The sequence below is a fragment of the Aulonocara stuartgranti genome (genome assembly GCF_965226115.1).
Source record: "Aulonocara stuartgranti genome assembly, chromosome: 18".
In the NCBI taxonomy this organism is placed as follows: domain Eukaryota; kingdom Metazoa; phylum Chordata; class Actinopteri; order Cichliformes; family Cichlidae; genus Aulonocara; species Aulonocara stuartgranti.
In genome coordinates, this window is record NC_138954.1 from 3,879,878 (window position 1) to 3,906,738 (window position 26,861).

Sequence of the window (26,861 nt, forward strand, 5' to 3'; positions counted from 1 at the left end):
GGCAGTGGGGTGCAGCAGCAATTAGAATCAATCTATACATTTCTAAAGTTTGGGTACAAACATGTGAATCTGTTTAGGCTGATCTGTGTTCTTCTGTAGTCCAAGTATCTGTGAGCATATTAGTTACGACTCTGTCCAGAAAAAGATGCAAGCATGCATTCCTTAATTCATTTAAATGCCGGAATTATTCCCATCAGTGTCGTTATTCCTCTGTAACTTCATAAAGCCGTGCACTGGAGGAACACATCGCCCTTCTGATGTTTTCTGTTTGTCGTCTCATTAATTGGACATGAAGGCTGTTAGTCCCTGAGTGATGCACAGTGCATTTTGAGGGGAAGCGACACTGGAGAGGTAAGAGGGAAGAGTGAAAGCCTTTGCTTTTTGAGTGCGTGATGATTGTTAGAATCAATGTTCAAGGACAAAGCAATGGTAAGGTTTGATTTAGTTAATGGCAGAATAATGAAGAGGAAAACGACTGTGTGTTTGCTAAGAATGCACTTGTAGCGTGACTCTGACTAGTTGACTCTTTAGTTTGCCTTTTCTACACAATTGACATTTTCTAAAGACACTAAGGTGGGACGTCACTTTATAGATGTTTTCTCTTGTGTGGTGTTACTTAATGTGTCAAGTCGTAGGATTTAGTGCATGATCCTTTGCTTACTTACAATATTTTATATGTGAGCATTTGCTGCTTTTGTTATAATCATATCATTGGAGATTGAGTCCTTTTGGATTTTAGACCAAACAAATGATCTCACCATGAGATTTTGGCCTTTAAACGCTGCTTTCAGACGATGCATTGACCGGGCACTCACCCAGTGAACTAATTGATGGATTAACTGATAATTGAAATGTCTTCTGCATCAGGCTACACATTTTTTTACTGGTTTATTGATGGTTTCTCTTTTTTTGAAGTATATCAGGGCTCTTATACAGCTCAGACCTATTTGCTGGATCTCAGGTTCAGGGTTCATTAAAACTGATACTCACATGAGAGAGGGCTAAGAAGTGTTGTTCAAATCAGCACAGATATTTTCCAAAAGAGGATTTGTCAAAGATGAGCCACTAGTGGAAAAGTTGTTTTATTAGTTTCATTTCAGTTGCATTACCTTTTTTTGTGCCGTTGATATAACCAAGAAATGCAAACCCACAACAATCCTTCTTCAAAGTGCTTTAACTCTAAGTCCAGCAGGGTCAGGGATTTAGGCTGGATTTATGTCCACCTGTGAGTGAAAACATTGTTCCGGGGATTCCCCGAAAACTCTTTGGAGGAGCCCCCACTGAGCAGTGAGTGATAATCCAGCTGGCTCCCACAGGCGGACCTGGATGCTCACAGGAAAAGAGCCGTCTGACAAAGAGAGGTTTTGGGGCTCTTGACGCCTTCATTCCTCTCAGTAGAGCAGGAATGTTGATCCTTGCAAAGATGGAAAGGCTTCAAATACATTTGGCTTGCTTGCTTTAAAGCCACTGTACATTGAATGCTTTTGGATTGTGGACTTTATATTGGACAAAATAAGCTGTTAGAAGGCTTTGGTTTAGATTTTGTCAAATTTGCTGTTTAATCCGAAGAATCTGGACTTTGAAGTGCAGACTACAGCAAATACTGTAACAGCAGTCAGTCTTTCTCTGTCCTATTTTTATACTTTCTGAGTAATGATGTTCATCATTCAATTACTGCTGCCTGTGGCCAATGAACTGCAGCTTTATATCAGAGCAACACAGTTAAACATGTATTACAGCCATACTTTAAGAGGTTCTTCCTTTTTTTTCATAAATATTCTAGAAACCCAACATTTTGTCAAAATGAGAGTTTAATTTATTACCTAAAAACAAACTTGGATTAACAACAAACCTTTTCTCACTCTGGGTCCCATCAGGTATCCACCTGACTTACACCCTGGGCTCACCAAACATTTACGATTTATAATTTCAGCTCAATGGAACCATTGCAGACACTGTACCTGTGTACCTGCACCTACCAACAGAACCTGGGTACATCGTTGTATTATTCTCATATTGTATATAGCATTTGTATTCTATTTTGTACTATTTTATTCGATTGTATATAGTATTGTATTGTATTTTATTCTATTCTATTGTGTACAGTATCTTATTGATATCTTATTCCAGTGTTGCACCTTTGCACTGTCCACTGCTGTAACAAAACTAATTTCCCACACGTGGGACTAATAAATGTTATCTTATCTTATCAGGAAAACAAATGGAAGCCAGAAGCTTCTAACATCATATTCTGCATGTTCATTTGTGTCTGTTTATAGAGATGAACCTTTTAAACACTAAGCTTTAACTATGAGCCAGTAGGTAACGGTTCCTTTGTTCTATCAAAGTAAACGTCAGATCTCATTCTGTCATTAATTAGATTTTTTTTAAAAAGAAACAATTGTAGTTCATGAAGGCGAGAAAGGACATTTTGACATCTCAGGCTTCAGCACAGCTGCAAATTGTTTTGATTTTGTTTTCATGTTTCTGCTGTGCGTTCTGTTTCAGCTTCAGATATCCATATCTTAGCCACATAGTGGTTTTGTGACTTTTACTGCACTTATCCTGAGGACTATTAAAAAAATGATGGAGCAGTCGCTGGTTATGATGAAATGCGGCTCTCTGGACATTGTCACTGGGACTGAAGGATGGACAGCTCATCCTGAGTTTGGTTGTTTTTCCTTGTTTGCTTTTTTAACCCCCGCCAGTTCCCAACCCCCTTGGGAGCCGACTACCACGACTCCTTTTGTCCAGCTGAATGCTCCGAGTTTGGGATCTTTTAGCTGGAAAGTTGGGCTGAGAAAGTTACTGAATCGACCCTTCAGGCTTTTGTTGTCATGCACCTGTGGAGGCTTGGGATGCTTCGCCTTCCCCTGATAGCTGATTCATGTCACTTTTGTTGTTCTGGGCTGATGGATTGTTAGATTCTTGGTAACTCTCCCCAAAACATGTATCCTTATAACTTGGCAGCCTTCTCAAAAAATTTGATGTTTAGTGAATGATTTATTTTATATCCAAGTGAAATTAGGTACATTTCCCCTTTGTTAAATCTAAGGCGTAACAGCCATCCTCAGACTGGGATGAGACCAGCCTCATATACAAGGGATGGCCATGTATTAAAGTTGATTTAGTAATAAAAACAGTTGGCTCCTGGCTCCAGAGAGGGAAAAATGGGAGAATTTTCCAAACAATTATACCAAACATAATTTGTTTATGTGAAAATGTCCAGACACTTGCCCTATTTTGTGAGACCTAAAGGCTATATTCATGTGTCAAATGCTTTCACGTGATTTTGTGTAATACCAAAAGCTGTGTGAGAGCCTGGTGTATTTTCCTCTGTAGGGATATAATTTCACCTGATCTATTATCTCCTCTCCTTTCCAGCTGTTTGCTTACATTCAGCACTAAAAATACTGACTACAAAGGAAAAAATGAATCTTTCTAAAACAGAAAAAGTGATGAAGAAAGTAGGAAAGTCTCTCTCTGACCTTCTTTCTGATAAAGAAAGAAAAAAAGAAAAAATGCCAGTGGAAACATATTGGAACTTCTTAAAAATCAAAGAAAACAGACAGATTGAAGCTGGCCAGACAGCCGAAGAAGAACAAGACAGAGGAGCATCCAGACAAAGCTGTATTTGACATCCCAGAAGCAGCCAAAAGCTGAGCAAAAAGAGGAAGCGATAGTGGGGCCAAAGAAAGCCAGGAGGCAGAGGGCAGCTTCCCGACACCGCTTGGCTTTGTACCTCCACAGCCTGGCCGTATGCAAATGCAAATTATGCTAATAAGGTGCACTCTGCAACCAGTGGCAGTAAAAAGGGCGCCATTCAATCATTCAGTCAAGATCTGGTGGTGAATTGGCCTGCCTTCATCTCAACTGCTCAAATGGACTATCAGCGGGCTATCAGGGGAGACGGTCGCTGAATAAAGGGGGCATTACGATCGAGTATGAAAGCACCCTCTTATTTGGAGTCCCCCTCTACGCCCACCGAGGTTACAGGGTGAGAGGGCTCCCGGGAAAATGGCTTTCTCTGAATGCACTTCTGTAAGTAATAATGGTATCTCAGAGCCAAGTGTGTTTTTGGAGAGGGGAGGGATTGGTTTGTTGCTGGCTGCTGCTGTCATACGCATTTCTTTGTCTCAGAGTTCAGACTTTTGAATGGCTGGTATGCAGTTGGATGCGTGTACATGAGAGTTTAAAGGGACTGAAGTTTCATGAGGCTTAGCTGCAGACGTCATGTGATATGGGTGGATTGTTTCAGTTATCCAGGATTCATTCTTGGGGATTTTTAGCTTCTTTCATTGCCTAGTTTTGCTTCTTTTTCTGTTCTCACATCAACTGAGTTTGTATCAGTAGACTGCTGTTTCAAACAAATGAGCTGTGATAAGATTGCTGTACACAATCTAACAACATGCAGCTTCTGAGGAGCCAGATAACCAAAGTCAAAGAGCTGCATTTGTGACGCAAAGTGAAACGTGACTCCAGTGGATGATAATGTTGCCATGTCTGTGATATAAGAAGGTGCTTTTCACAGGGGACAAATCTTCTAGAAATCAAATGTATGTATTTTTTCTAACCTGCACTTCAGTTTATCCATATAGATAGTTTGAATTTTGAAGGCATGGACTTAAAAATGTCTGCCTTTTCTGAACATCATGAAACTTTGGTCAATTTTATCTGCTAGCAAATAACTTAGATGTGAGTAACACACACACACACCCCTTCATGGTACAGTACAGTACTGGTAAAGTGTGTTTGCCATTGAATGGAGTGAAGGTAGAAATGCATGTGTTAGTGATAATATGGCCATTACCTTTGATAGATTAGTGAAAATCTGAAATTGTTTGCATCTATATACACAGAAATTCCAGTTTCAGACCAGCCTGAAGCTCATAGATCTGAAACAAAAGTAGTTGGGCGGTTAATGCAGGACTGCAGTTTAACTACAAAATGATGTAGATGCTTGGCAACCTTGCTTTTATATAGGAGTATAACCAGAATACAGCCATTGGGCAAACAGGGGGAAGCATGTCCAGAAACAATTATGCCTGTGTGTAGAGCAAGCATGTTATCTCTGATATGTCAAATATCCAAATTTTAGAAAGCCACTGTGTTTCTTTAAGTTGAGCTAAAGCATTTTTCGGTGTGCAGTTTGTGTTGCAATCTATTGTGTAGAATTCATAAAGCTATCTGTAAGTGTGCACATGCCTTACTTACCTACAGCTAACCAAACACATTATACCAAGGTAACACTTTAGAACTAAGTGTTAGCCAGCTTTAGCAAGCTTATGTGCATCGGCTGTTTTGCTATCTGGTTGGCATGGTGTTCACATGTGATGTGTTGCTACTCTTTCTGAACGTTTTTTGCCAGCCACACTCACAAAGCAATGACCACCTCAGTGAAACACAACAAAATACATCAAAATCACACGATGCTGCAAACACAGAAAATAAGTCAGAAAGCAAAATCAATCAAAACTGCAGTGAAAAACATTATATCCCCGTCACCGAGCACCATGCTGAGTGGTAAGGTCGCAATGTGAAAGGCGATTCACTTTGTTAGTATTGTTGTAACAGTGTTATGAAAGCAGCATTGAGTGATTTGTAGGGGAACATCAATAGATGTGCGCTGTGTTGTTAAAGTGTTCTGTCGTCAAAGAATGAAAATCGTTAGCTGTTGCTGCAGGACGCAGGCGGATGCTCAATCTGTTGATGTTTGTTTGTGCTTGATTTTCGAGACAATATTACTTTTACTTGAACACAGAGACATTCATCTGAATATGTTTCCCGTTTTTCTTCAAAGATGCCTGATCATTTTGACCAGACGGTGGTTCTGAACCAGCTCAGGTATTCCGGCATGTTGGAAACAGTCAAGATTCGACGCACCGGCTTCCCTGTCCGGAGAACTATTCAGGACTTCTGCTCGAGGTTTGTACCCACTACGCTGTGCAATCATACATAAGCACTGCTCTACCAAAAATGTCAGACCCCAAAACAGGCGCAGGGTCATTTCAGTTCTTGAAATGCAGACATTAAAGAACAAAGCAATCATTAAAAATCATGCAAAAACCCTTCACCCCTGCTTTTACTTCTTCAGGTACAAGGTGCTGATGCGTGGTTTGTTGAATTCAGAAGACCCCAGAGGGTGCTGCGTCCAGCTGCTCTGCCAATATGACAGCAGCAGTGCAGAGTGGCAGCTGGGCAAGACCAAGGTGAGAGTGTAACCCAGGTTTTTCCCTGTTGCCACACTTTATAGCCGGTCTCTCCTGCACACGGAGTGGAGCAGGCTGGTATAGGAAAGCACTTTAAACTCAGGACTGCACTTATTCAGGGTCCTGGTGGATTGGGTAAACAGTGATTCATGAAGAAGAACAAATTTCTCACATTTTCAGGAATATAAGGTTAAGTCATCATTGTTTCTTTTCTTATTTTTTTAAAGTTTTTTCTTCTTGAACTCCTGATAATTTCGTCTCATTTGAGCTCTCTGCATTTGTGTGGATCATTAAATAGAAGTCTCCAGGGAGGCCTTTGGCTCAAGAATTGATCCAGGTCCAGATTCAGTCCAGGTTATATTGTTGTCCAATAAGGTCCTTTTGAACATATAAGTCTTGCTTAACCATAAAGCTTGCTGTTTATTGGTTTAGTTTAAACTTGGTCTTAAAAGATGAAAGTGTTTCTGAAAACGATACCGTTCCAAACATCTTTTATGTTTAAGGCTCTCCAATACAAATATAATTTATATAATAACTCAGTCTTTACTTACAGGTTTGCATTCCCTTTCTGTCAGCTGTGAATTATATGCCTTCTGCTCAGTTCTCGGTGGCGTAATTGACTTTTTCCTGTCTGAGCTCCTGAATGTATCTGGCTCCATACCGGTTGTTCTGTATTCTCTTTGCTAACTTGAAATATGATTGGATGCAGACTGAACATCACTGCTGGGGGATGCCAATCCATTTTGGCTGCTCTGTGCTCCCCTCAAGGCTTAATTTGACTTCATACACCGTAGAAACTCAGCTCTATGACACCATTGCAGAGTGTGTGTGTGTGTGTGTGTGTGTGTGTGTGTGTGTGTGTGTGTGTGTGTGTGTGTGTGTGTGTGTGTGTGTGTGTGTGTGTGTGTGTGTGTGTGTGTGTGTGTGTGTGTGTGTGTGTGTGTGTGAGTGATATTGAGGTCCAGAGCACCTGAAGCATAGAATCCAACAATTATTGGATCCAGTCTTCAGTCTAATGCTTCCTGCTTCCACTACACCGGATCAGGAAGAATATACCTACTGCCAGGGTGTGTGTGTCTGTGTTTTGAGGGGAAATGACAGATGGGGGATACAGATCGCTAATCACAGCATGACCGTGTGATGCTGCAGGAGGTGACAGCAGTGAAGGATAAGTGTGGTCGTGGGTGGACAGACGAACGGATGAGTGGTCATTAGTATGTGTGTCAGTGTCCATCCAGGACCAACGATGGCACAGGAAGCTGAATTGTGAATACCCCGTTAGAGCGGCGAGGTGGAACAAGTGTGTCTTTGGTTGAATATTTAATGGATCCCTCCACTACATGTAGCCCATTTAAAAACCTATTTTCATGTTACTGACAGTTTTCAACATTCTGTTCATTATTTTCAAGTAAAATTAGCTATTTAGCTAAAAATAAAATAAAATACACACTGAGGATAACAAATGTTATTACAGTCACAGGAATAACAATAGACTTAAAATTGTTAAGTGGACCGGTGCTTATATGGAGCCTTTCTATGACTACAGGTGTCAGTGCACCCATATATATTTTATCTGCTTTCATTTGCATCAGAGCAGATGAGATGGATTCACGACACATATATAGCACAAAAGAGCTGCTGGGCTGATGAACTTCTGTGGCCTTTTCCACTATTCCTCATGTAGCAGTCCACCTCCTGGTATCTCGTCCACACATTTGAGACTGTGCTGACCCAGCAAACCTTCTTTTGACAGCACATATAGATGAGCCGTCCTGGAGGAGCTGGATTACCCGTTCAACCTGAGTGGGCTGCAGATACCGTCTCGCTTTACCAGCAGTGACGAGGACACAAACAAAAAGCAAAAATAGAGAGAATCAGTCAGGAGGGATGAGCACAGTGGTGTGTAGCCATCGCCTGTCAAGCCATTCGCTTTTTGGGGTTTTCTTGTTGTTGCCTCTCCAGTGCACCTGTTATCATCAAAGCAGATGAAATGGATTCATAATGGTTTATGCTTCAGAACAACAACATTTAGATTACCCAAAAGATTCTTGGAGATTATTTAGTCATCAAAAATATCCATTATATTACAATATATGTACAATCTACTATAAATAGCAGTGGTTGCTTTATTTCATATACTTTTTACTAATGTATTTGTAACAGATTTTAAAAGACTGAGAGAAACATGTTTTGTTTTTTGGTTTCTCTTTTGTTTTGGGTGTCTGCCACCTTTTACCAGATTTACACAGCTGTTCGTGACTCACCGCATACTTATTGGTTGGAAGACCTTTTTTGAAATCTCCTATAAAACATTCAGCCTGAATGGCCTCTGTAGACCTTCTAACCCTGAGACCATACTCTCCACTGAACCACGGAGTCGTCCCTGCTGCTGTGACTGCCTGTAAACTGTTAAATCAATTCCATCTCCCTCAGAGGGATTCGTCCACTTTGTCCCGCTGCCTCTCGCAGTGAGATTTACATCGAGGAGGCCTGCAGCTCTTTTCATTCAGCACATGTCCAGACTATTGTCTTAGACTTATGTCTTGCTTTTTTACCGCCTTAAACTTAATTTCCTGGAAAAGATGTGGCTCTGCTTTCTTCTCCTACTGCTTAGTTTTCTCCACGGGCCTGACCTGGGACGGTAAGCGGTGTTCCCCAAAGGCCCCAGCAGCAAGAATCAAAACGCGGCGAGGCTTAGCGAGGCCTTTGTTGCACTAATTAGCATAGTAATGATTAAAAAGGATTAGTCGCCCATTTTATTGGGATGCAAATGTGTGCACTTGTACACGAGGCTGCGCGTTCTGAGCATGTGCAGCTCATGTTGGAGGTTGTTTAATAAAAGGATCAGCGTGTGCACTGTAGAGATTCACAAAGAGCTGCTTTCTGCAGCTTATATGTGTGAGTTTTGTATGAATGCCTGAATGAGCCTGGATAGCAGCACTTCACAGGAAAATTTTCGATTTCTTTCTTTAGATTAAGTGTATATATTATTTTATATAAATACAGTGGAAAAACACATTCATGTTACATTGAATCTACTATGAAAGAAATAAGGGTAAACTAGATTTTAGTATTTAGTCCTACAGATTGGAAGTGACTTTAGTGACTTTCTCATTCAACAACTTAACTCTAACCCTTACCACCCAGATTCAGGCTCTGGCTCTAAAGTATAAAATGTGACAGCTGATGTAGACTTCTCTGGTGAATCTTTGGATAGCCCATAAAGTAATCTACAAAAGTTGACGACACCATAACCAACATTCGTGCTTTGGCATGGTGATTTATGTGTTAATTACCACTTAGTTGTGTTCCGGTATTGTATATGCGCTGCAGACGATGATAGAAACAAATGAAATGCTGCGACTTTTTCCCTCCATGATGGGAGGGATATTTTATAATGATGCATTTGGTCAGATGAGTTTTACAACGAACTGAATTGTAAACCTTCAATAATCAAATTGTCACCATTATGTGGAACTTTTTGTTCTTTGTTCTTTTTTTTTTGCTTTTGTTTTTGTGTCGAAGGCAAACATATTTGTCCATCCAGTTATTCCACTTCTCTGTGCATTTCCTCACAACCAGTTTTGCTCTAGGAGTCTGATGACATATGCAAGTCCTTATATTCAGGCGATTACTTTTATTCTCTTGCTGATGAATTCAAAAATTGTTCCAAAACAGTAGCCAGAAATGGATATAAGGAAGTCGACAGTACTGAGGATAGTTGCAGGCTGTACTGACGCAACATGTAGTTACATTTCTAGGGATGTGCACATAAAGTTATGGCGTAAGGTTTCAGAGGGGTCCACAGTTGTACCTCCCTCCTGTTTGGTCAGGTTTATCCCTTAGTTTATGATTGTTAATGCTCACCAGTGTTATAAAATGAGAGGATAAGGTTGGGATGTGTTCAGAAGTTGCTCTTTCTGCCACGTAGCACCCAGCAGGAGACTTAACTTTAGGCACTTGCACTTCTTCTTTCAGCTGCTCCCTTATTAGCAATGGTTCCAACAGCAGTCCACATCTTTCTATTTTCATAGATATGCATATTTTATGTGTTCTATTAATATATAAATGTATTACTTAAAATACTCTCATTTAGGCAAGAGTGCCACCTGGGAAGAGAGTGCAAGAGGCAGCATGTCCACAAGCATGCTGTTAATGAGCCCATTTTTCTGTTATTTTTAGATGAGTAAATGTACTTGTTGGTACTCTTATTTTGCTATGAATATTTTTTACATATCACATAAATATTAATCTGGTTCCAATCTGCTTCGATACTTAAAATTTTGTCTCTGGGGCTTTTCCAGCCTGAAAACTGAATTCCTGGAGAGACACCAGTGGTTTGTGTGCTTGTCTTTGTATTGCATGTGCACGTGTTCGGCATGTAATGGATGTTTCCCTGTTAATTAACCTGCTCATAAGTGACATCCACGTCACCCTGACAAGTTTACATTTCCCCCAAAAAAATCTCATTATTGCCTCACTGCTGAGGATCCAACACTGTCACTCAGCCAACACACACACACACCATATCAACAGGCAGTGTGTACTCCTGTACCCCCGTAGCACCGTGATATTTCCCCACCGTCACAGTCGCCTGAGACCGCGTCCCATATCTCATTTTCCTCCCTCCCTAATCGGATTAACCCCTGGCGGCCCTCGCTGGGCCCAGTTTCTCTATCAATGGACGACAGCTTGGTTCCTGGAGCAGGCAGCTGCACTAAGTGCCCGTAAGATCGGTCTTTTCATGGAGAGATGTAGCTGAAATCACTCGCTGCAGTAATCTGCAGTCTCTAGTAGCAGGAACAAAGGGAGAGGAGGATCTGGGTTTGATTTATGTCGGCCGCTTTGTTTGGCTCTGTTGTTCTTCTGTGAGCGACTGTCTGTTAAATGGTAATGTTATAGAAAAAGAAACGGCCTGCCTCTTTTTAATTCTGTTCACTTGTAAATCTTTTATTCATAAAGTGTGGGTAATACAGCGTAACTAATGGACAAACTATGTTAAGCTGCTGGGACTTGAACATTCTGTGGCTATTAGAGATGGGGCATTTTAATGTGACTTTTGCAAATGTACACCTTCATATTCTCACAAATATGCATTTTTCCCTCTGAATATTAGCACTTCCTTGAACTATTTTACCCCAAAATTGTTTTGGTGTTGCACACTGTAAATATGACACGTTTAAACTCTGCTGTGTATTATGCAAACATGTCATGAGATGTTCTTTAACTCTTAAAGGTCAACGTGAACATGATTTTACCTGAAAAGTAAATCAAAATTAGAAGAGAAAGAAATGAGGAGCAGTTACATTATTGATTTTTCCCTTACTTCCCCTCAGTAACAATAATAAAATAACACTTTTTTTTTGTCTCTTTATCCTATCTATCAGGTCTTCCTTCGGGAGTCTCTGGAGCATCGCCTGGAGAAGCAGAGGGAGGTGGAGGTGCTGAAAGCAGCCATGATCATTCAGGCCTATGTCACAGGCTACATGGCCAGGTACAAACAATGAATAAAAACATCATAAACCTCAATAGGATCAGTTTTAATCTTCATTGAAACCAAAATGCTCAATAGCCCGGTCCTTGTCCTCCAAACAGGAAGCAGTACAAGAAGCTGCTGCGGTGTATTGTGGTCATCCAGAAGAACTACCGGGCTTTCTACTGGAGGAGGAAGTTCTTGCTCCTCCGCTGGGCAGCGCTCACCTTCCAGAAGTGTCTGCGAGGGCAGCTGGCTCGTCAGACCTGCAGCCGGATGCTGGAGGAGAGGAGGAAGAAGGAGGAGGAGGAGCGCCGCAGGTGGATGGAGGAGATGGAGAGGTGGGCTACTCAGTTTATTCACCGTGTGGTACTATAGCTACAGCCAAATGAAAAGTTATTGTGCAAAAAGAAAGTAGGTTTTTGCAAATGACTGTTTTTTTTGTTTGTTTTTTTAAATTAAAAGAAAAGAAATGAGAGAGAAATCTGGACTGGAAAATGTGTTTGAAAAACGTGTGCCCACTGTCTTCTTCTGGCACTGGTTTATTTCAGTCAGTTAGTGAGGAATTAACACAAGTCCATCATCTGGGCTGTATTCAGGACTTTCAAATATGATCATGAGTAGTTAAGGAGTACAAATCCCCTGCTTCCATTATTTCAAATGACATAAAAATACTACACGTATATAATAAAAAATGTTCCTAATGCCAGTGTATAATACTGGAGGAGAAACAGAGCATAGCTTTAGTTCTGGCAGGCAACTATTTCATTCTCAGCTGCAGTCATCAGATGAGTGGATCTCATCAGCAGCTAATTTACAAAGCTTATGTAGGACATGCTATTTAAGTAGCTTAGCTTGGCTACAGCTGCTGTGCATCTGCAAGCTGCTTTGCAACCACCTGAGCTCCTCTTTTAGAGACTACCTCACTGAATGAATCTCACATTTGTTTTCACTGATGCTGGCTTTTTTCTGCAATGGGGGGTCATGCTGCTGCTCCCCATCTTATGCTCACTACATATGCATGTGTAAGGACAACAATGTAAATTGCTACAGATGTACGCAGTGCTCTTATGACGGTAGTCATTCTGACGATTCATGGACGGGAGATGTCATCAGGCTTAAAAAACAGCATGTAATTTGTCTGTAAGAATAGAATGTAAATCCCTCAAATCCCACAATCAAGACTGAGTCATGACCTCCATATCCTCAGTGGTGCCTTTGACCTTGAAGGGGCCACAGCTCAGTTTATACTGCAGATTGATTGCTTTATAATCACTGCTGCTGTCACAATTTAGTAGAGAACCATTGAGTTTGTATAAACATCCTTATTGGACTACATCTGTAGCTTGCATTATGTTTTCCAAAGAAGGTTTCACAGTGTGGTGCAACATTTGTATTTTTGTTGTTTCGATAGATAGTGAACTGCATACTAAATGGGTTTCTGGTATTTTAATCTCACAGTGAGACAGGAAATGCAGTTACTCTGGTTTTGGTACATCGTATCTCCTACTGTGTGTTCGTTCAGCTGATGTCTGTGTGTTTGTGCCCTGCAGGGAGAGACAGAGGCTGGAGGCCGAAAGACTCACCAGAGAGGTATGATAAAACTGATTTAAGTGGAAAACGGTGTATAACTTTTATTGGCCGACTGTCTCCTGAGCAGCCCACTCTCTACAGCCATATCTGATTGGTAAAGAACACAGAGAACACAATTATGTTTTCTATTATGTTACACAGGCTTCTGCTTATTGTAGCAGGCTTCAGTTTATTGTACTGGGCAGTGAAAAACACACTGCCCAGTACAATAAACAGCTTGTATCCTCTCAGGTATTTGTCGTGTATAATTTGCTTATAAAAGTTGGCCCTCTCTCAGTAAACTAAGATTACTTCAGTGTTTGGTTTCTGTAAATCAACTTGTTTTGGGTATTTTGTATAAATTAATGTTGATATCTTGGGGGGAAAAAGTTATGACTGCAGTCTCATGTTTGTGGTTTCAGGCTGAGGAAGCCAGAACACTGGAGGAGCTGCGTCGTGCTGAGGAGCTGGCCTCGCTGGTTTTGACAGAGTCTCAAAATGCAGCAGCAGCTGCAGCATCACCAGACGCCCTGGAGGAGCTGGAGTCAGCAGAAACCTTTGTGGAGGCATCAGCAGAGGAAGAGGAGGCAATACGTCCGCACGAGGCATCACAAGTGGAGGAAATTCTTCGACTAGAGCGGGAGATCCAGGTGCTGCAGAGACAGAAGGAGCGCCAGGAGCTCTCTTTGACTGAAGCCTCGCTGAACCGCCTGCAGCAGCTTCGCGATCAGGAACTCCGGCGGCTGGAGGATGAAGCCTGTAAGGCAGCGCAGCAGTTCCTGGACTCCCTGAACTTTGATGAGATTGACGAGTGTGTGAGGAACATTGAGAGCTCCTTGGGCGTGGGTGAAGAAGATGAGAAGAAGGAGGATGACCAGAGGAGGGGTAACGAGGAAGAAGAGGTTGATGAAGGGTTTGGTGCTGATGATGATGCCTTCAAAGACTCACCAAACCCAAGCGAGCACGGCCACTCGGACGGCCAGCGGACGAGCGGTATCCGAACGAGCGATGACTCATCCGAAGAAGACCCGTACGCCAACGATGCTGTGATTCCGTCACTGCCACCGACCACTGTGCTTCACCACTCTTTGCCAGCGATGCCTTCGGCCTGCCATAGCGCATCATCCAGCGGGGATTCGGCTTACTGCCACCCCCAGGCTTCATCTGAGGCTCAGTCTGATGAGCTGGTAGAGCTGATACCTCCAGATGAGGATTCAGACTACGATCAGGATGACTACGATGAAGGTGCCATCGTGTCTAGTGGCAGCATGGCTTTGTCCAACCCTCGCAGTGGACAGTGGTCTCCGGATTACCGCGGATCTGTTGGCACCTACAACAGCTCAGGGGCTTACCGCTTTAGCTCAGAGGGGGCTCAGTCCTCGGTAAGCTGAATCCTTGTTTAACTTCTGTTTTCAATGACAGGGAGAACATTTCATGCCCGATTTTCTACTCAAACTTAGCTGCTCTAACTCCAAAGTAGTGTAGTCTTTGAAGTTAGCAAAAAAACCGCAGGCTTCAAAAAAGGATCCAGTGAGAGAGATCAATTAAATGGCATGACTTTAGCCATTTTACAACTCACAGGTGCAAAGAGCACCACATTGTACCTTCTCTGTTATTTGTTGAAATAATATGCAAACTAAGGTCTTGCATGTCTTGTTTAATTTCAAATTTTTGTTGATTTGCTCCAGTTTGAGGACAGCGAGGACGACTTTGAGAGGTTCGACACAGACGACGAGTTGTCTTATCGCCGGGACTCTGTCTACAGCTGTGTCACGCTGCCGTACTTCCACAGCTTCCTCTACATCAAAGGTTATTATTTTCTTATAGAACATACTCTTCTTTTAATAAACCCCAACAGGTGAGAGTTAAGTGCATCATCTATATGGCTTTAGGATGTATTTTGGTGAAAAAGCATTGTACTTTCTGTGTTACCTTCTGATTTGATTTTTTGATTTGATTTGATTTTATTGATTAGCATTCAAATATCTCAGTGAAGACAAAGAGACAAAGAGCAAGATTCTCCCCTCCAGGTGACGTAATGATGGTGGAGCATTTGAAATCTCATATCTTTCTTCTCTAGGTGGTCTGATGAACACGTGGAAGCGGCGTTGGTGTGTTCTGAAGGACGAGACTTTCCTGTGGTTCAGAACTAAGCAGGAGGCTCTGAAGCAGGGCTGGCTGCACAAGAAGGGCGGGGGCTCGTCCACGCTCTCCCGACGCAACTGGAAGCGGCGCTGGTTCGTGCTGCGTCAGAGCAAACTCATGTACTTTGAGAACGACGGAGAGGAGAAGATGAAGGGGGTGCTGGACATGCACAACGCCAAGTAAGGACAAGAGAACATAACTTTGAGGGTTGTTGTTTTTGCATGACAATACTTTCATTTACAGTAACAACAGAAAAGCTGTCAGTTAATCATTTACATGTAAAATATTCAAGAGATATATGGTTGTGTTATTGAAGAGAGATAAAAACTCAGACCTCTGAAGGATTCATGGTGAAATGGTTATGGAAGGATGTTTGTATATTCAGGGAACCTCACTCATTATTTTTCCTTTTTTTTTTGACCTGTAGAGAAATCATTGATAACACCGGTAAGGAGAATGGAATCAACATAGTGATGCCAGAGAGAACTTATCATCTGATTGCCGAGTCTGCTGAGGATGCAAGGTGAGCTGTGTGTTTGTCTTTGATGTATTGTTCTTATCTTTTCACAATAACCAAAGAAATGAATTGTGATTTGATCTGTAAAGGACCTTTCATGCAAGCATGGAGTCAAAATGACTGAAATAACAAGTAAAAACTAGAATTCAGTAGTAAGTTAGTTTCAGTGACACCACTAACTTCGCTTACCTGGTCTATTTAATTACACTGTCAGAATTAATTACATGGTCTTGTCCATTAATAGAAATATGCATTATATGAGTAGAAATATCTCAGAGTCATTTTTCAGAATAAAAGTGCAATGATTCAAAATGTCTTCAACTATTTAAAGGTTTAGCTTCTTTTGAGGAGTATCTTTAGCAACCTCTAACAGCTAACAGTAGCTATGTGTTAATAACCTACTCAAGTCTTGGTCTTATAGGCTTAGAGAATAGCTTGTGACCCGCTGATAACCAAGAGTCGTGCGGTATTCCACAGCTGGCTAATGAGTGGTTGCTGAAGATTGTTGGTAGCTGCTAGCATTAAATAGTAGCAAAGAGGGATACGGTGTGACACCAAAAACCTCCTCACGATTGCTTTGGTCAATGGCAGGTTGTCACGGTCCCCCGTAGTTTGCATAGAAGATGCCGAGTTGCCTGTACACACTTGCAAACTTTTCACCAAGAGGTAGTGAAACTGAAAAATGCTAGGCTTACTGGATGTGGAAATCATTTGCCTTACATGTTGATTGCAGCAGTAAGTCAAACGTTGGAGGAAAGCCTCTTTATCTGGTTTACGTCACACTTTTTGAAAAGTGTTTGCAAGCTGGTTTCTTCCATACAAAGCATTGATGGCTGCATCATTTTGGTAGAAACCAAGTCACAGCAACACTCGCTTTGTGACCGATTCCACCCTGCAACCGCCAAAAACCATGACCAGCTTTTCATGGAAACCTCAGCTCTCTAGTGTTATTCATCATTTCTGGTACCTGCTAGCAAGTACAATTGACAAGAAGGCATCTTTACACATTACAGGGTAAATGGAGAGCCATGCACCGTTTCTCTCTGGTGGGCAGGATTTAAATGTGCTCTATAATCTTTTTCGTATAATGACAGTAGTGATTATTAGTCATATTGTTATTACACTCCTAATGCTCCCAGTCCTCCCATTTGTTTCTTCTCTCCTGATCCTATTATTTCCTCAACTGGCATGAACCTGCTCACAGTCTGTCGAAAACTGTATAACAAACAGGAGGTATTGTTGCTATAGGTCAATGTGACGGTTGCCTCTGGCAACACATTGATTTCCTCTCAGACAGTCTACTTCCGCTGTGGCTCAAAAGGGCAACAAGCACTCTGTCTGTCTGAATCTGGGACATAATTATGTTTGCTCTGTCACATTGTGGGGATTTGACCTCCTTTAAGGGAGAAAAATACAAAAGGACAAATCTTAGTTTGAGGTCACAGGACATGAATGCTAGTTAATGCAATGTACTCTGAAGTGAGGAAAACATGGCTGTGGGTGTGTGATAGGAGCAGGTTTGTAAAACCAGACGCTCTCTCAGTGCGAGCCAACATCAGCTCCATGTGTCTGAGACAGAATCAGACTGAACCCAGAATTGTTTTGGATTTTACACACATATAAAACTTATAGATGTACAATTTATATTAAAAGGTACACACATGCAGGTTCACACTAATAATTGCATTCATGATAAAAGTATGGATAAAACTTTCCTTTCATTTTATTTTTCATTTTTAGTTGTTCTCACTTTGAAGTAGTTTAGTGTTGAGTAAGATTCAGTTTCAAATGAATTTTTGGACGTAGGAGGAGCCGAGATGCTTGTGTCTAACTGACCGGCCTGTATGTCCACTGTTAAAGCTGATTACTGTTTATTCCATGGTGATGATGATGATGATGTCACCCGTTTGACCGGCTGCCCTCTGGTCGGTGCCTCAGATCAATCAGGTTCATCCAGACTCACAGTTTCTTCCCCTGGACCATTTGGACTGCTAACAAACACTATCCCCACGCCCCAGCCCTGCCCACCAAACTCGCCAATCTGAGCCATGGCCTGAGTAACCCTCATCACTCAGGTCATTTACACACGGAGTCTATTCAGTTCTTTTTGCATTAGAAATATATTCTATATTTCTCTTGATTCTATATTTTTTTCACCTGTTTGCTATTTATTCCTGCTGTCTACTATTTATGTTGTGTCCTGACAATAAAGGGCTATTCTATTCTCTACGATCTCTTTGTTTACAGTCAGTGGTTCAGCGTGCTGAGTCAGGTCCACGGCTCCACAGAGCAGGAGATCAGAGAAATGCACGATGAGCAGGCCAATCCCCAGAATGCTGTGGTGAGTACTGTGAGGAAACAAAGCACTCTGGGAGATGGAGTTCTAATAACATTTCTGTTTAAAGAAAATAAATGTCTTCAAAATGCGGCCGTTTAATGTCGTCCTAACAGCAGAATGTTCGGCACTTTGCTTTAACAGATTTCCATAACACAAACCTTCGTCTCACACCGAGGAGAGGACGTTAGCCTTTAATATATGTTCCTCCATTTCCTTATTCATGCCTCACCTCTTAGTAGCATTTTTTCCTCCTTTAAATTCCAGCTGCAATAAAAACATAGTTAATATATGCATGTATAGCTCTGGGTTTCCCCACAATGGATAGCAATGGCCATTTAATAAATAATTGGAGATATTGTGTACTTTATGAAAAGAGATGACATGGTAATAATCAGCTGCCTCTCCAGTCAGCTCTCAAGACAAACTGGTTAGAGTGGAAGTTCTCAGCAGATTTCCAGAGCAGAACAAGCTCCAAGTTGAGCTGCAGGCAAAGGCTGTGGAGTTGGAGTTTGTCTGCTGGTGTGACAAGAAGCTCACAGAAAAGCAGCTGAATTATACTGAGGATGGCACCTGGTGGAAAAACTGAAAATTAGAAAAAAAGCCCCAAAATCTGTCACTGAGCCTTTCATCCAGCATTCATGCTACCCTAACCCCAACCCTCTTTTGTTCTCCTCTTTAAATTTTAAATTTTGTTGTAATGCTTTGTTTTGAAGTAACAGGACACAGATGTGCTGAAAATGCCACGTGCTTTTTCAGTGTCGCACCTGTGAGTGAAGGCCTTGCTGCTTGCGTGTGAGATAATTGGTTTCCACGGTGCAGCGAAGGTCAAACTCATTATCCACACCCTGAAAACTGTTTGTGAACCTCCCTCCATCTCTCTGTGTGTCTCCTCAGGGAACGCTGGATGTGGGGATGATCGATTCAGTGTGTGCTTCAGATAATCCAGAGAGGTGAGGACCTACATCAAACCATCAAACATCACATCATATATATATGGATTTTCTTTGACAAAGACTAAAGCAAAGAAACCAGAAGGTGTCGGAAAAAAGCCATCAGAGTGAAGCCCGTTGGGTTTCAGCACCTCAGCAGCTGCATTTCTTCACACGGGGAACATTTTAGATCAGTACATTCTGGTCCTGTATTTCTTCTGTTGTGTTCTAACCTATATGTGACAAATATATAATTCCTGCTATTTTATGTCAGTAGCTTTAATTCTTCTTAGTCGTCTGGTTCAAAATTAAAAGTTTAGTTCATATCTCTTAATCCAAGAAGTGCACCCAAGAGCTATTACGGTGTTAGACTATTGATCTCCTTTCTGTCGTCTTATTAATTTCTGAACTTCGACAGGCCGAACTCCTTCGTCATGATCACTGCGAACCGAGTGCTGCACTGCAATGCTGACACGCCTGAGGAGATGCACCACTGGATCACTCTGCTGCAGCGCTCCAAAGGAGACACCCGAGTCGATGGACAGGAGTTCATCATCCGAGGTGACAAATGATTCGTTTATCGTGGCCGTTTTTCCTTTTTTAATTTGTGTTTAAAATTTTTAACTACAGGTTAAAAGTTGCAGGTTAGGAAATCAGATTTTAAATAAAAGAAGTTTCCCCTGTCATATCTACAGCTCCAGTGGTGGGTGCTCATATCAATGTTATAATTCAAGTAATCAAATGTGTATATGTAGAAGCTGTAAGGCAAAAGCTTCAAACGCTCAGTTTTAAGCAGGTTTGATTTTCTCTGTTATTAAAGAAAACCGTAATAAAGCTCTTTCACAGAGAATAAGCTTGACCTTTCTGCATTTTTATAGTTTTGAAAAGTTCAGAGGAAACCAGAGAATACAAAAAGTTATTTAATAATTATTTCCCACCAGGCTGGCTGCACAAAGAGATGAAGAACAGCACCAAAGCTTCGCTGAAGCTGAAGAAGCGCTGGTTCCTGCTTACCCACAATTCCCTGGACTACTATAAGAGCTCAGAGCGTAATGCCCTCAAGCTGGGAACGCTGGTGCTGAACAGCCTCTGCTCAGTGGTTCAGCCCGATGAGAAGGTCTTCAAAGAGACTGGTAAGAGAAGAAAATGGCAAGAACTGCCAACTCATTCTCTACCCAGTAGCTTCAATTTCTCTCCGCCCCTCTTGTCGTGTCAGGATACTGGAACGTGATCGTGTACGGCCGTAAACACTCGTACCGTCTCTACTGCAAGCTGCTGACTGAAGCCACACGCTGGGCCAACTCCGTCCAAAATGTCATAGATACCAAAGCTCCCATCGACACACCCACCCAGCAGCTCATCCAGGACATCAAGGTAGGAAACTCTGAAAGTGCAAAAATGGATGTCAGTGGTCATTTTAATTCTTTCCTTCCAGTAAAGCCTCAGATAATCAGCACTGCACTAAACCCAAGCTCCTCTTCTCTTTGCAGGAGAACTGTCTGAACTTGGAGGTCGTTGAGCAGATCTACAAGAGGAACCCGATCCTTCGCTACAGTCATCACCCTCTGCATTCCCCGCTGCTGCCACTGCCCTACGGGGACATTCATCTCACCAGTGAGTACCACTGAGACAGAATAGGATTAAATTGGGATTGACAATCTAACTTAGTACTAATGTCTTTAACGTATCTCATTTTTACCATTTTAGTTAAGATATTAATGTACCATATGTACTGATTTAATCACAACTTCTTCCCTGCTCAGCTCCAAGAAGCAGAAGCTACACAACCCTGCAGGATGAAGCCCTCAAGGTGTTCAGCTCGCTGCAGCATTTGGAGGGCGTGGCTGACCCCGTGCCCATCATTCAGGGCATCCTGCAGACGGGCCAGGAGCTCAAACCACTGCGAGATGAGCTCTACTGCCAGCTCATCAAGCAGACCACACGGCCGCCACAGCCCGGCAGCCCTGGGAACCTGTGCAACTGGAAGATCCTCGCCTGCATGTCCTGCACATTCGTCCCGACAAGGAGCATCCTTAGATACCTCAAGTTCCACCTGAAGAGGTGTGCACTAGGCTGCCACATGTTTATAGATAAATTACTTTTATTCTCTCAAGCTGACCATTTCCAAATTGCTCTCTGCAGGACTCGCGAGCTGTTTCCCGGCTCTGAGATGGATCGTTATGCTGCCTTCGCCGCTGATTCATTGAGGAAGACTCGAGCCAGAGAGAACGTGCCGTCTCAGGAGGAGATCCGCTGCATCGTGGCCCGACAGGACATGAGCACCACCGTTCACTGCCACGGAGGAGGGTCCTGCAAGATAACCATCAACTCGCACACCACCGCAGGAGAGGTAGGTTTGTGGAAAACGGGGTTATGTGCCAAAGCATACAAATAAACAGTGTACTTTTTACTCAGCTCTAGTTTTTATGATTTAAGCACAGTATAAAAGATATGTTTGTACCAACAGAACAACCCAACAGTAAATACAGAGCTGAAATGATTGTCAATCATCTATTTTAATTGAAAATCAATTGACAGCTGTTTTAAAAATGACTTTGTATTGTAACAGCCTGAGCTTCTTATCTTCTTCTCTTCTGCTTTTTTCCTTACAATTTTCCTTATTTGTTATTCAATAATAATTAACAATAATTAATTAACAATTAATTAATTCATCAGTCACAGCAATAAAATCCTGCTTTTATTCAGCTCTTTTGGCCTGGAGCCTGTGTAAGCATCCAGGCTTAAATGCTCATACACTGACATGCTTGCTGGAATTTATTATTTTCTGATGCTGCAGAAAATATCAGAATCTGGATAATATGATGAGCTAAGACCCTGTTAAAAGGACATTTTAAATATTTTATAGTTATAGAAATTGTACTTTCCACCTTTATTGAATGGCAGTCCCAAATGTCTGGAATTTAGACAAGAATTCATGCTTTTTTTCTTTTTTTTTAATCTCATCTACAGTTTTAAAACCAGTTGCATGTGTCCCTGTTGTATCTCATCGTGTGTGTCAGGTGGTGGAGAAACTGATCCGCGGTCTGGCCATGGAGGACAGCAGGAATATGTTTGCCCTGTTTGAACACAACGACACCACAGAGAAAGCCATCGAGAGCCGCACTGTGGTGGCTGACGTGCTCGCCAAGTTTGAAAAGTAAGCCCCACCATGTTTGATTCTGAAGCAAATGTTTTTGTCTTCTGGCCAATGCTAACACAATCACTCTGTGGTCTGCAGGCTTTCAGCAAGCCCAGACGAAGGCAGCACTGGATGGAAGTTTTACTTCAAACTCTACTGCTTCTTAGACACGGACAACGTTCCCAAAGACAGCGTGGAGTTTGCTTTTATGTTCGAGCAGGTCAGACTCGTGGCTCATTGTCTGGGGATGGGACTAGGAGACTTTTGTAGCTGATTCTGACTGAACTTGGAAAGATTTTTTGTGGAAATTAAAAAAGAAAAAATGCTTAGATCTTATAGTTTTAACTATAATTTTCTCTGTGTTCCCTCAAAGGCCCATGAAGCTGTGATTCGTGGTCAATACCCGGCCCCTGAGGAGACTCTTCAGTTTCTGGCTGCTCTGAGACTTCAGTACCTTCTGGGTGATCACAACTCCCAGTCCACCATCCCTGAAATGTCCCAGGTGTTCCCCATGTCTCGACTGCGGGCCCGGGTGCAGAACTCGGCCAAGACATTCGCTCCGGGGACCGGCTCGGTGGCCGACCGCTCAGGCACGGCGGAGAGGAAACGCTCGAGTTTCCTGGAGGGGACACTGAGGCGGAGTTTCAGGAGCAGCTCGCTGAGTCGGCAGAAGCTTGAAGAAGAGAACAGCCTGGAGGCCTGGATGAGGGAGGAGGCGGCGGCCGTGAGAACCAGCGTGATGGACAAGTGGAAGAAGCTGCAGGGGATGAACCAGGAACAGGCAATGGTCAAATACATGGCGCTGGTGAAGGAGTGGCAGGGATACGGATCCACTTTGTTCAACGTCGAGGTGAGAAGAGAAATCACTTTTCTGTTTAAGCAAAAACTTTGTTCTCCATGATAAAGGATGGTTATGTTCCCATAAAGACAGCTACACAGCCATAGGTGGAAACATGGGATTGTTTGGTTGGTTTAAAGTCATCTATTGCCAGTTCTAAACAAAACTGATCTTAGAGGGAATGATAGGAGATTTTGATGTTCCATGCTTGCTGTTTCAGTGCCGGGATGGCATGTTCCCCTCCGAGCTCTGGTTGGGTGTGAGCCGGGAGGCCATATCAGTGTACAAGCGAGGGGAGCCGTGGCCTCTGGAGGTGTTCCCGTATGAACAGATACTCTCTTTCGGAGCTCCGTTATCCAACACCTACAAAATCACCGTGGAAGGCCGAGAGCTGGTGTTTGAAACCCAAATGGTGTGTACATCCTCACTCAGTCATAACTCCTGGTCTCCCCATAATTTCAATGCAGGTCATTAAATACAACACCAACATTTACTCCTCTCCTCTGCAGGTGATGGACATCGCCAAGCTGATGAAAGCCTACATCAGCATGATCGTCAAGAAGCGCTACAGCAACTGTCAGTCCGTCAGCAGCCACGGCAGCCACTGTAGCACCTGGTGAACTCCGCCCTTTCACCCTCTGCCTCGCAGCCACATGCAGGAGTGCAGCCAGGGGGCCGAGCGTGGCCGGTGCCGGCCATGCATGGACGCCCATCCTCTGCACTCTGGAGAGAGCAGCTCATACATTTCATGTCAGACTGACTCTGAATGCTGGAGGAAAAAAAGTTAAAAAACCCAATATGCTCTTAATGTAAACTAGCTCAACTTATCTTGACCTGGTTTCTTTTAGAAACAGTACACATCCACTCCTTATTCATCACGATAAAATGTAGGCACAGGGCTGTGGATAGTTCTGTAGCAAACATGGTGGAAAGTTATCCATAAAACTCAAGAAAACAGAATGAAGTCCAAAAGTTGACTGAGAAAGCAACATGAGAATGCTTCTTGTTATCTAAATCAACAGATATGTGATAACGAGCAGGGACCAGACTTTAAAAGACTCAAACTGCGGGCAGCTTCTAATTGGTTTCCCTCAAAGCCTGCCAGCTGTCAGTGTTATTTTATTTTTTTATTTAAGATCCTTTAGGGCTTAAGATCAATTGCTCCTATAAATTCCACAAGTTAATTACTATTTTTCATAAAGTGATAAAATGCTTGAAGGACTATCATCCTTGTCACATTCACCTCTGTTCAGCCAACATAATATGAAGTTTTTGTTTTAAAGATGGAAGTTGTGTACAATCTTCACTTTCTTAAATAAGCTAACAAGTGCACATTTTTGCACCACATTAAAGTAAAGGGGACTTCTAGCTAAGCTTCCTAAACTGACTAGAGAAAACAGAACAAAGGATCAGTTTAATCTGTTAATCCCAAGGTGTACAAAGTGTACCATGACAGACGTTCACCCCCAGACTCTGATTACAAACCACAGTCTCTTAGACCAAAGAAAACTAGGTGGTGGTTATACACAATCATATTTTTATATTAGTCTTCATGAAGTCAGATGCAGCTTCTAAAAGGTGGATGTGTCTTGTTTTGAAAAGAAACAGTTAATTTTCTGTCCGATGGTAAACCTCTGAGGCCCTACAGGGACTGTTTTTGCAGAAGGGGTCGATTTCTCACAGAGGTTGGTAAGCGTGTGTGTGTGTGTGTGTGTGTGTGTGTGTGTGCGAGGAAGTATGTTATTAGAAAAAAAGAAGAGTGTCTACAGGCTGTCCGAATGTATAAAAAAATTAAAGGCAAAGAAGACGGAGGAAAAACAACTACAGCCTACAAGCCTTTTCCTCTGCTTTGAGAAACTCTGGGACTTGACCTTTTCCTGTTCACTGTAAATAAGATGCAACTGTACCTTTACGTTTGTGACTGATTGTTTTGCTTACGATACAAAGTGCCTGTTCCAACTGAAGCAGGATGATATCTAATCAGATTTAGCCTTTATTGGTGCCACACTCGTTCCTGTGTAGCCTGAATCTGAAAGGTGCTCCCACACACATTTCCCTTTAACTGCCAATGTATTTGTGCACTGCAAACTCTGACCAGCAATGGACGTCATTCAAGGGTTTTTAAATCTGTCAGTTGTGAGAAACTAAATGAATTGAGGCGTAAATTGTTTATAATATTAAAGATACTGATATAGGGCAGCAGCCTGGATCATTGACTAATTGAACGTTTGCAAATGTACCCGAGTACGTGAGTCTTACTGACAATGTTGCGTTGACAATATTGGACATATACATGCAGTTGTTTTTATCTTTTTCTCCAAACCTTTTTTCTTTCTTTCTTTCTTTTTTGCTGTTGGGAAAGAAAAAAAGAAAAAAGCTATGTTTAATAAAATATTTGCAGATGGGTAATTTGATGTCAGACAATCTTTTACGTCTCTTTCTGATCCATGTTGACATCTGCTGGCAACAAATGTGAACTGCAACACCATCTTTCCCTTTAGAACAACCTGAACTTAAAATGTAAATTGGTTCTTTGGGGGGTAGAAAAGAGGAAATATTGGAATACATTTTTTAAAAACGTGAAATAAGAAGATGTAGATATTTTTTCTGTCTGCTGCCTGTCTACAAAAAGCACTTACAAATTCAAAAAGCTATTACATGATGTGTCTATTACATAATAGACATAAGAATTAATCGTTGTATTTCAGTGTAATCTGTCATGATTTAGCTTGAATGGCTTGTTCAGTTGGACTGTTTGCAGTGTAACATTCCTAAAAACGTTTCACTGGACCTCCGCGGGCGGCAGATCCATCCAAAGATGCGTGTGCAGGTTTCCTCCACAGTGCCTTGTTGTATATGATGTACACTTTTTTTTTTTCATGTGTGGGTTCTTTTTTTGGTATATGTGCAATGTTATATATACTTTAATCATGTGGCTGTACATTTTATATTGTAAGTCTTTGCCTTCTATTTTTTTTCTCCTGAATCCTGATCAGATGGCAGTTTTCCCAAGCTAACAAATCTTGTATTTTTCTCTAAACAACTATCTGACAGTGGATCTTTGACACAATGTTTTGTGGGGGGGGGGGGGTTTCCTCCTAGCTGTAATTAGTGTTATGTGCTGAACTGATGACTCTAACAATAAATCGCTACACTTTTGGTCTCAAGTTACCGTTTTGTTTTTCCTGACTATTAAAAAAAAGGTTTAGTTTAAGAAAGTTAATGTGACAACCAACGGCTAAAGCTGCTGGACACACATCCAAGAACCTAAAAAAGGCCACAAACAAATACACCTCACCAACAGCAGCTACTTTTTTTCCTTTCTACTTATCATCACCATGTATATATCTCACATCCTCTAGTTGATCTCAAGGGTACTTAACTTCACTAACCAGTCAAGTCACTTCCTCTTACACTCAACTTCCACCACCTTGATTCCTAATCTTGGTTGGGGGTGATGACAACATCTCCCCCCCCTGACCTGTGGTCCTGGCTCCCCCTTGACGTAGTATGTGTGTTGTACCTTGTCAATCTGTAGCTGTGAGAGCCAAATGTTGAATCGAACTTGCGGCTTCCACTCCAAAGGCGTGTAGTCTTACCACTACGCTATCCAGCTGCTAGCTCGCTATATATGTATGTATCTATATATCTATGTAGATAGAGAGATAAGATCAGTATTAAACACATACCTAACAAGAGCA

The 26,861-nt window shown here is 42.0% G+C and overlaps 1 protein-coding gene across 1 annotated transcript in view; it reads left to right on the plus strand.

Moving 5' to 3' along the window:
- Positions 1-26,327, plus strand: part of myo10 (myosin X) — a 131,757-nt gene extending 105,430 nt beyond the window's left edge. The window contains exons 20-41 of the mRNA XM_082514315.1: positions 5,801-5,925; positions 6,095-6,209; positions 11,597-11,703; positions 11,805-12,023; positions 13,236-13,275; positions 13,677-14,636; positions 14,943-15,063; positions 15,335-15,578; positions 15,827-15,922; positions 18,164-18,257; positions 19,149-19,204; positions 19,602-19,744; positions 20,125-20,316; positions 20,400-20,557; positions 20,674-20,797; positions 20,947-21,244; positions 21,326-21,533; positions 22,204-22,340; positions 22,422-22,542; positions 22,696-23,172; positions 23,381-23,572; positions 23,670-26,327. Of these exons, the coding sequence (XP_082370441.1) occupies positions 5,801-5,925; positions 6,095-6,209; positions 11,597-11,703; positions 11,805-12,023; positions 13,236-13,275; positions 13,677-14,636; positions 14,943-15,063; positions 15,335-15,578; positions 15,827-15,922; positions 18,164-18,257; positions 19,149-19,204; positions 19,602-19,744; positions 20,125-20,316; positions 20,400-20,557; positions 20,674-20,797; positions 20,947-21,244; positions 21,326-21,533; positions 22,204-22,340; positions 22,422-22,542; positions 22,696-23,172; positions 23,381-23,572; positions 23,670-23,780 (4,338 nt within the window). The 3' untranslated portion in view covers positions 23,781-26,327. The remainder of the gene's footprint in view (positions 1-5,800; positions 5,926-6,094; positions 6,210-11,596; positions 11,704-11,804; positions 12,024-13,235; positions 13,276-13,676; positions 14,637-14,942; positions 15,064-15,334; positions 15,579-15,826; positions 15,923-18,163; positions 18,258-19,148; positions 19,205-19,601; positions 19,745-20,124; positions 20,317-20,399; positions 20,558-20,673; positions 20,798-20,946; positions 21,245-21,325; positions 21,534-22,203; positions 22,341-22,421; positions 22,543-22,695; positions 23,173-23,380; positions 23,573-23,669) is intronic.
- The last annotated feature ends 534 nt before the right edge of the window (positions 26,328-26,861 follow it).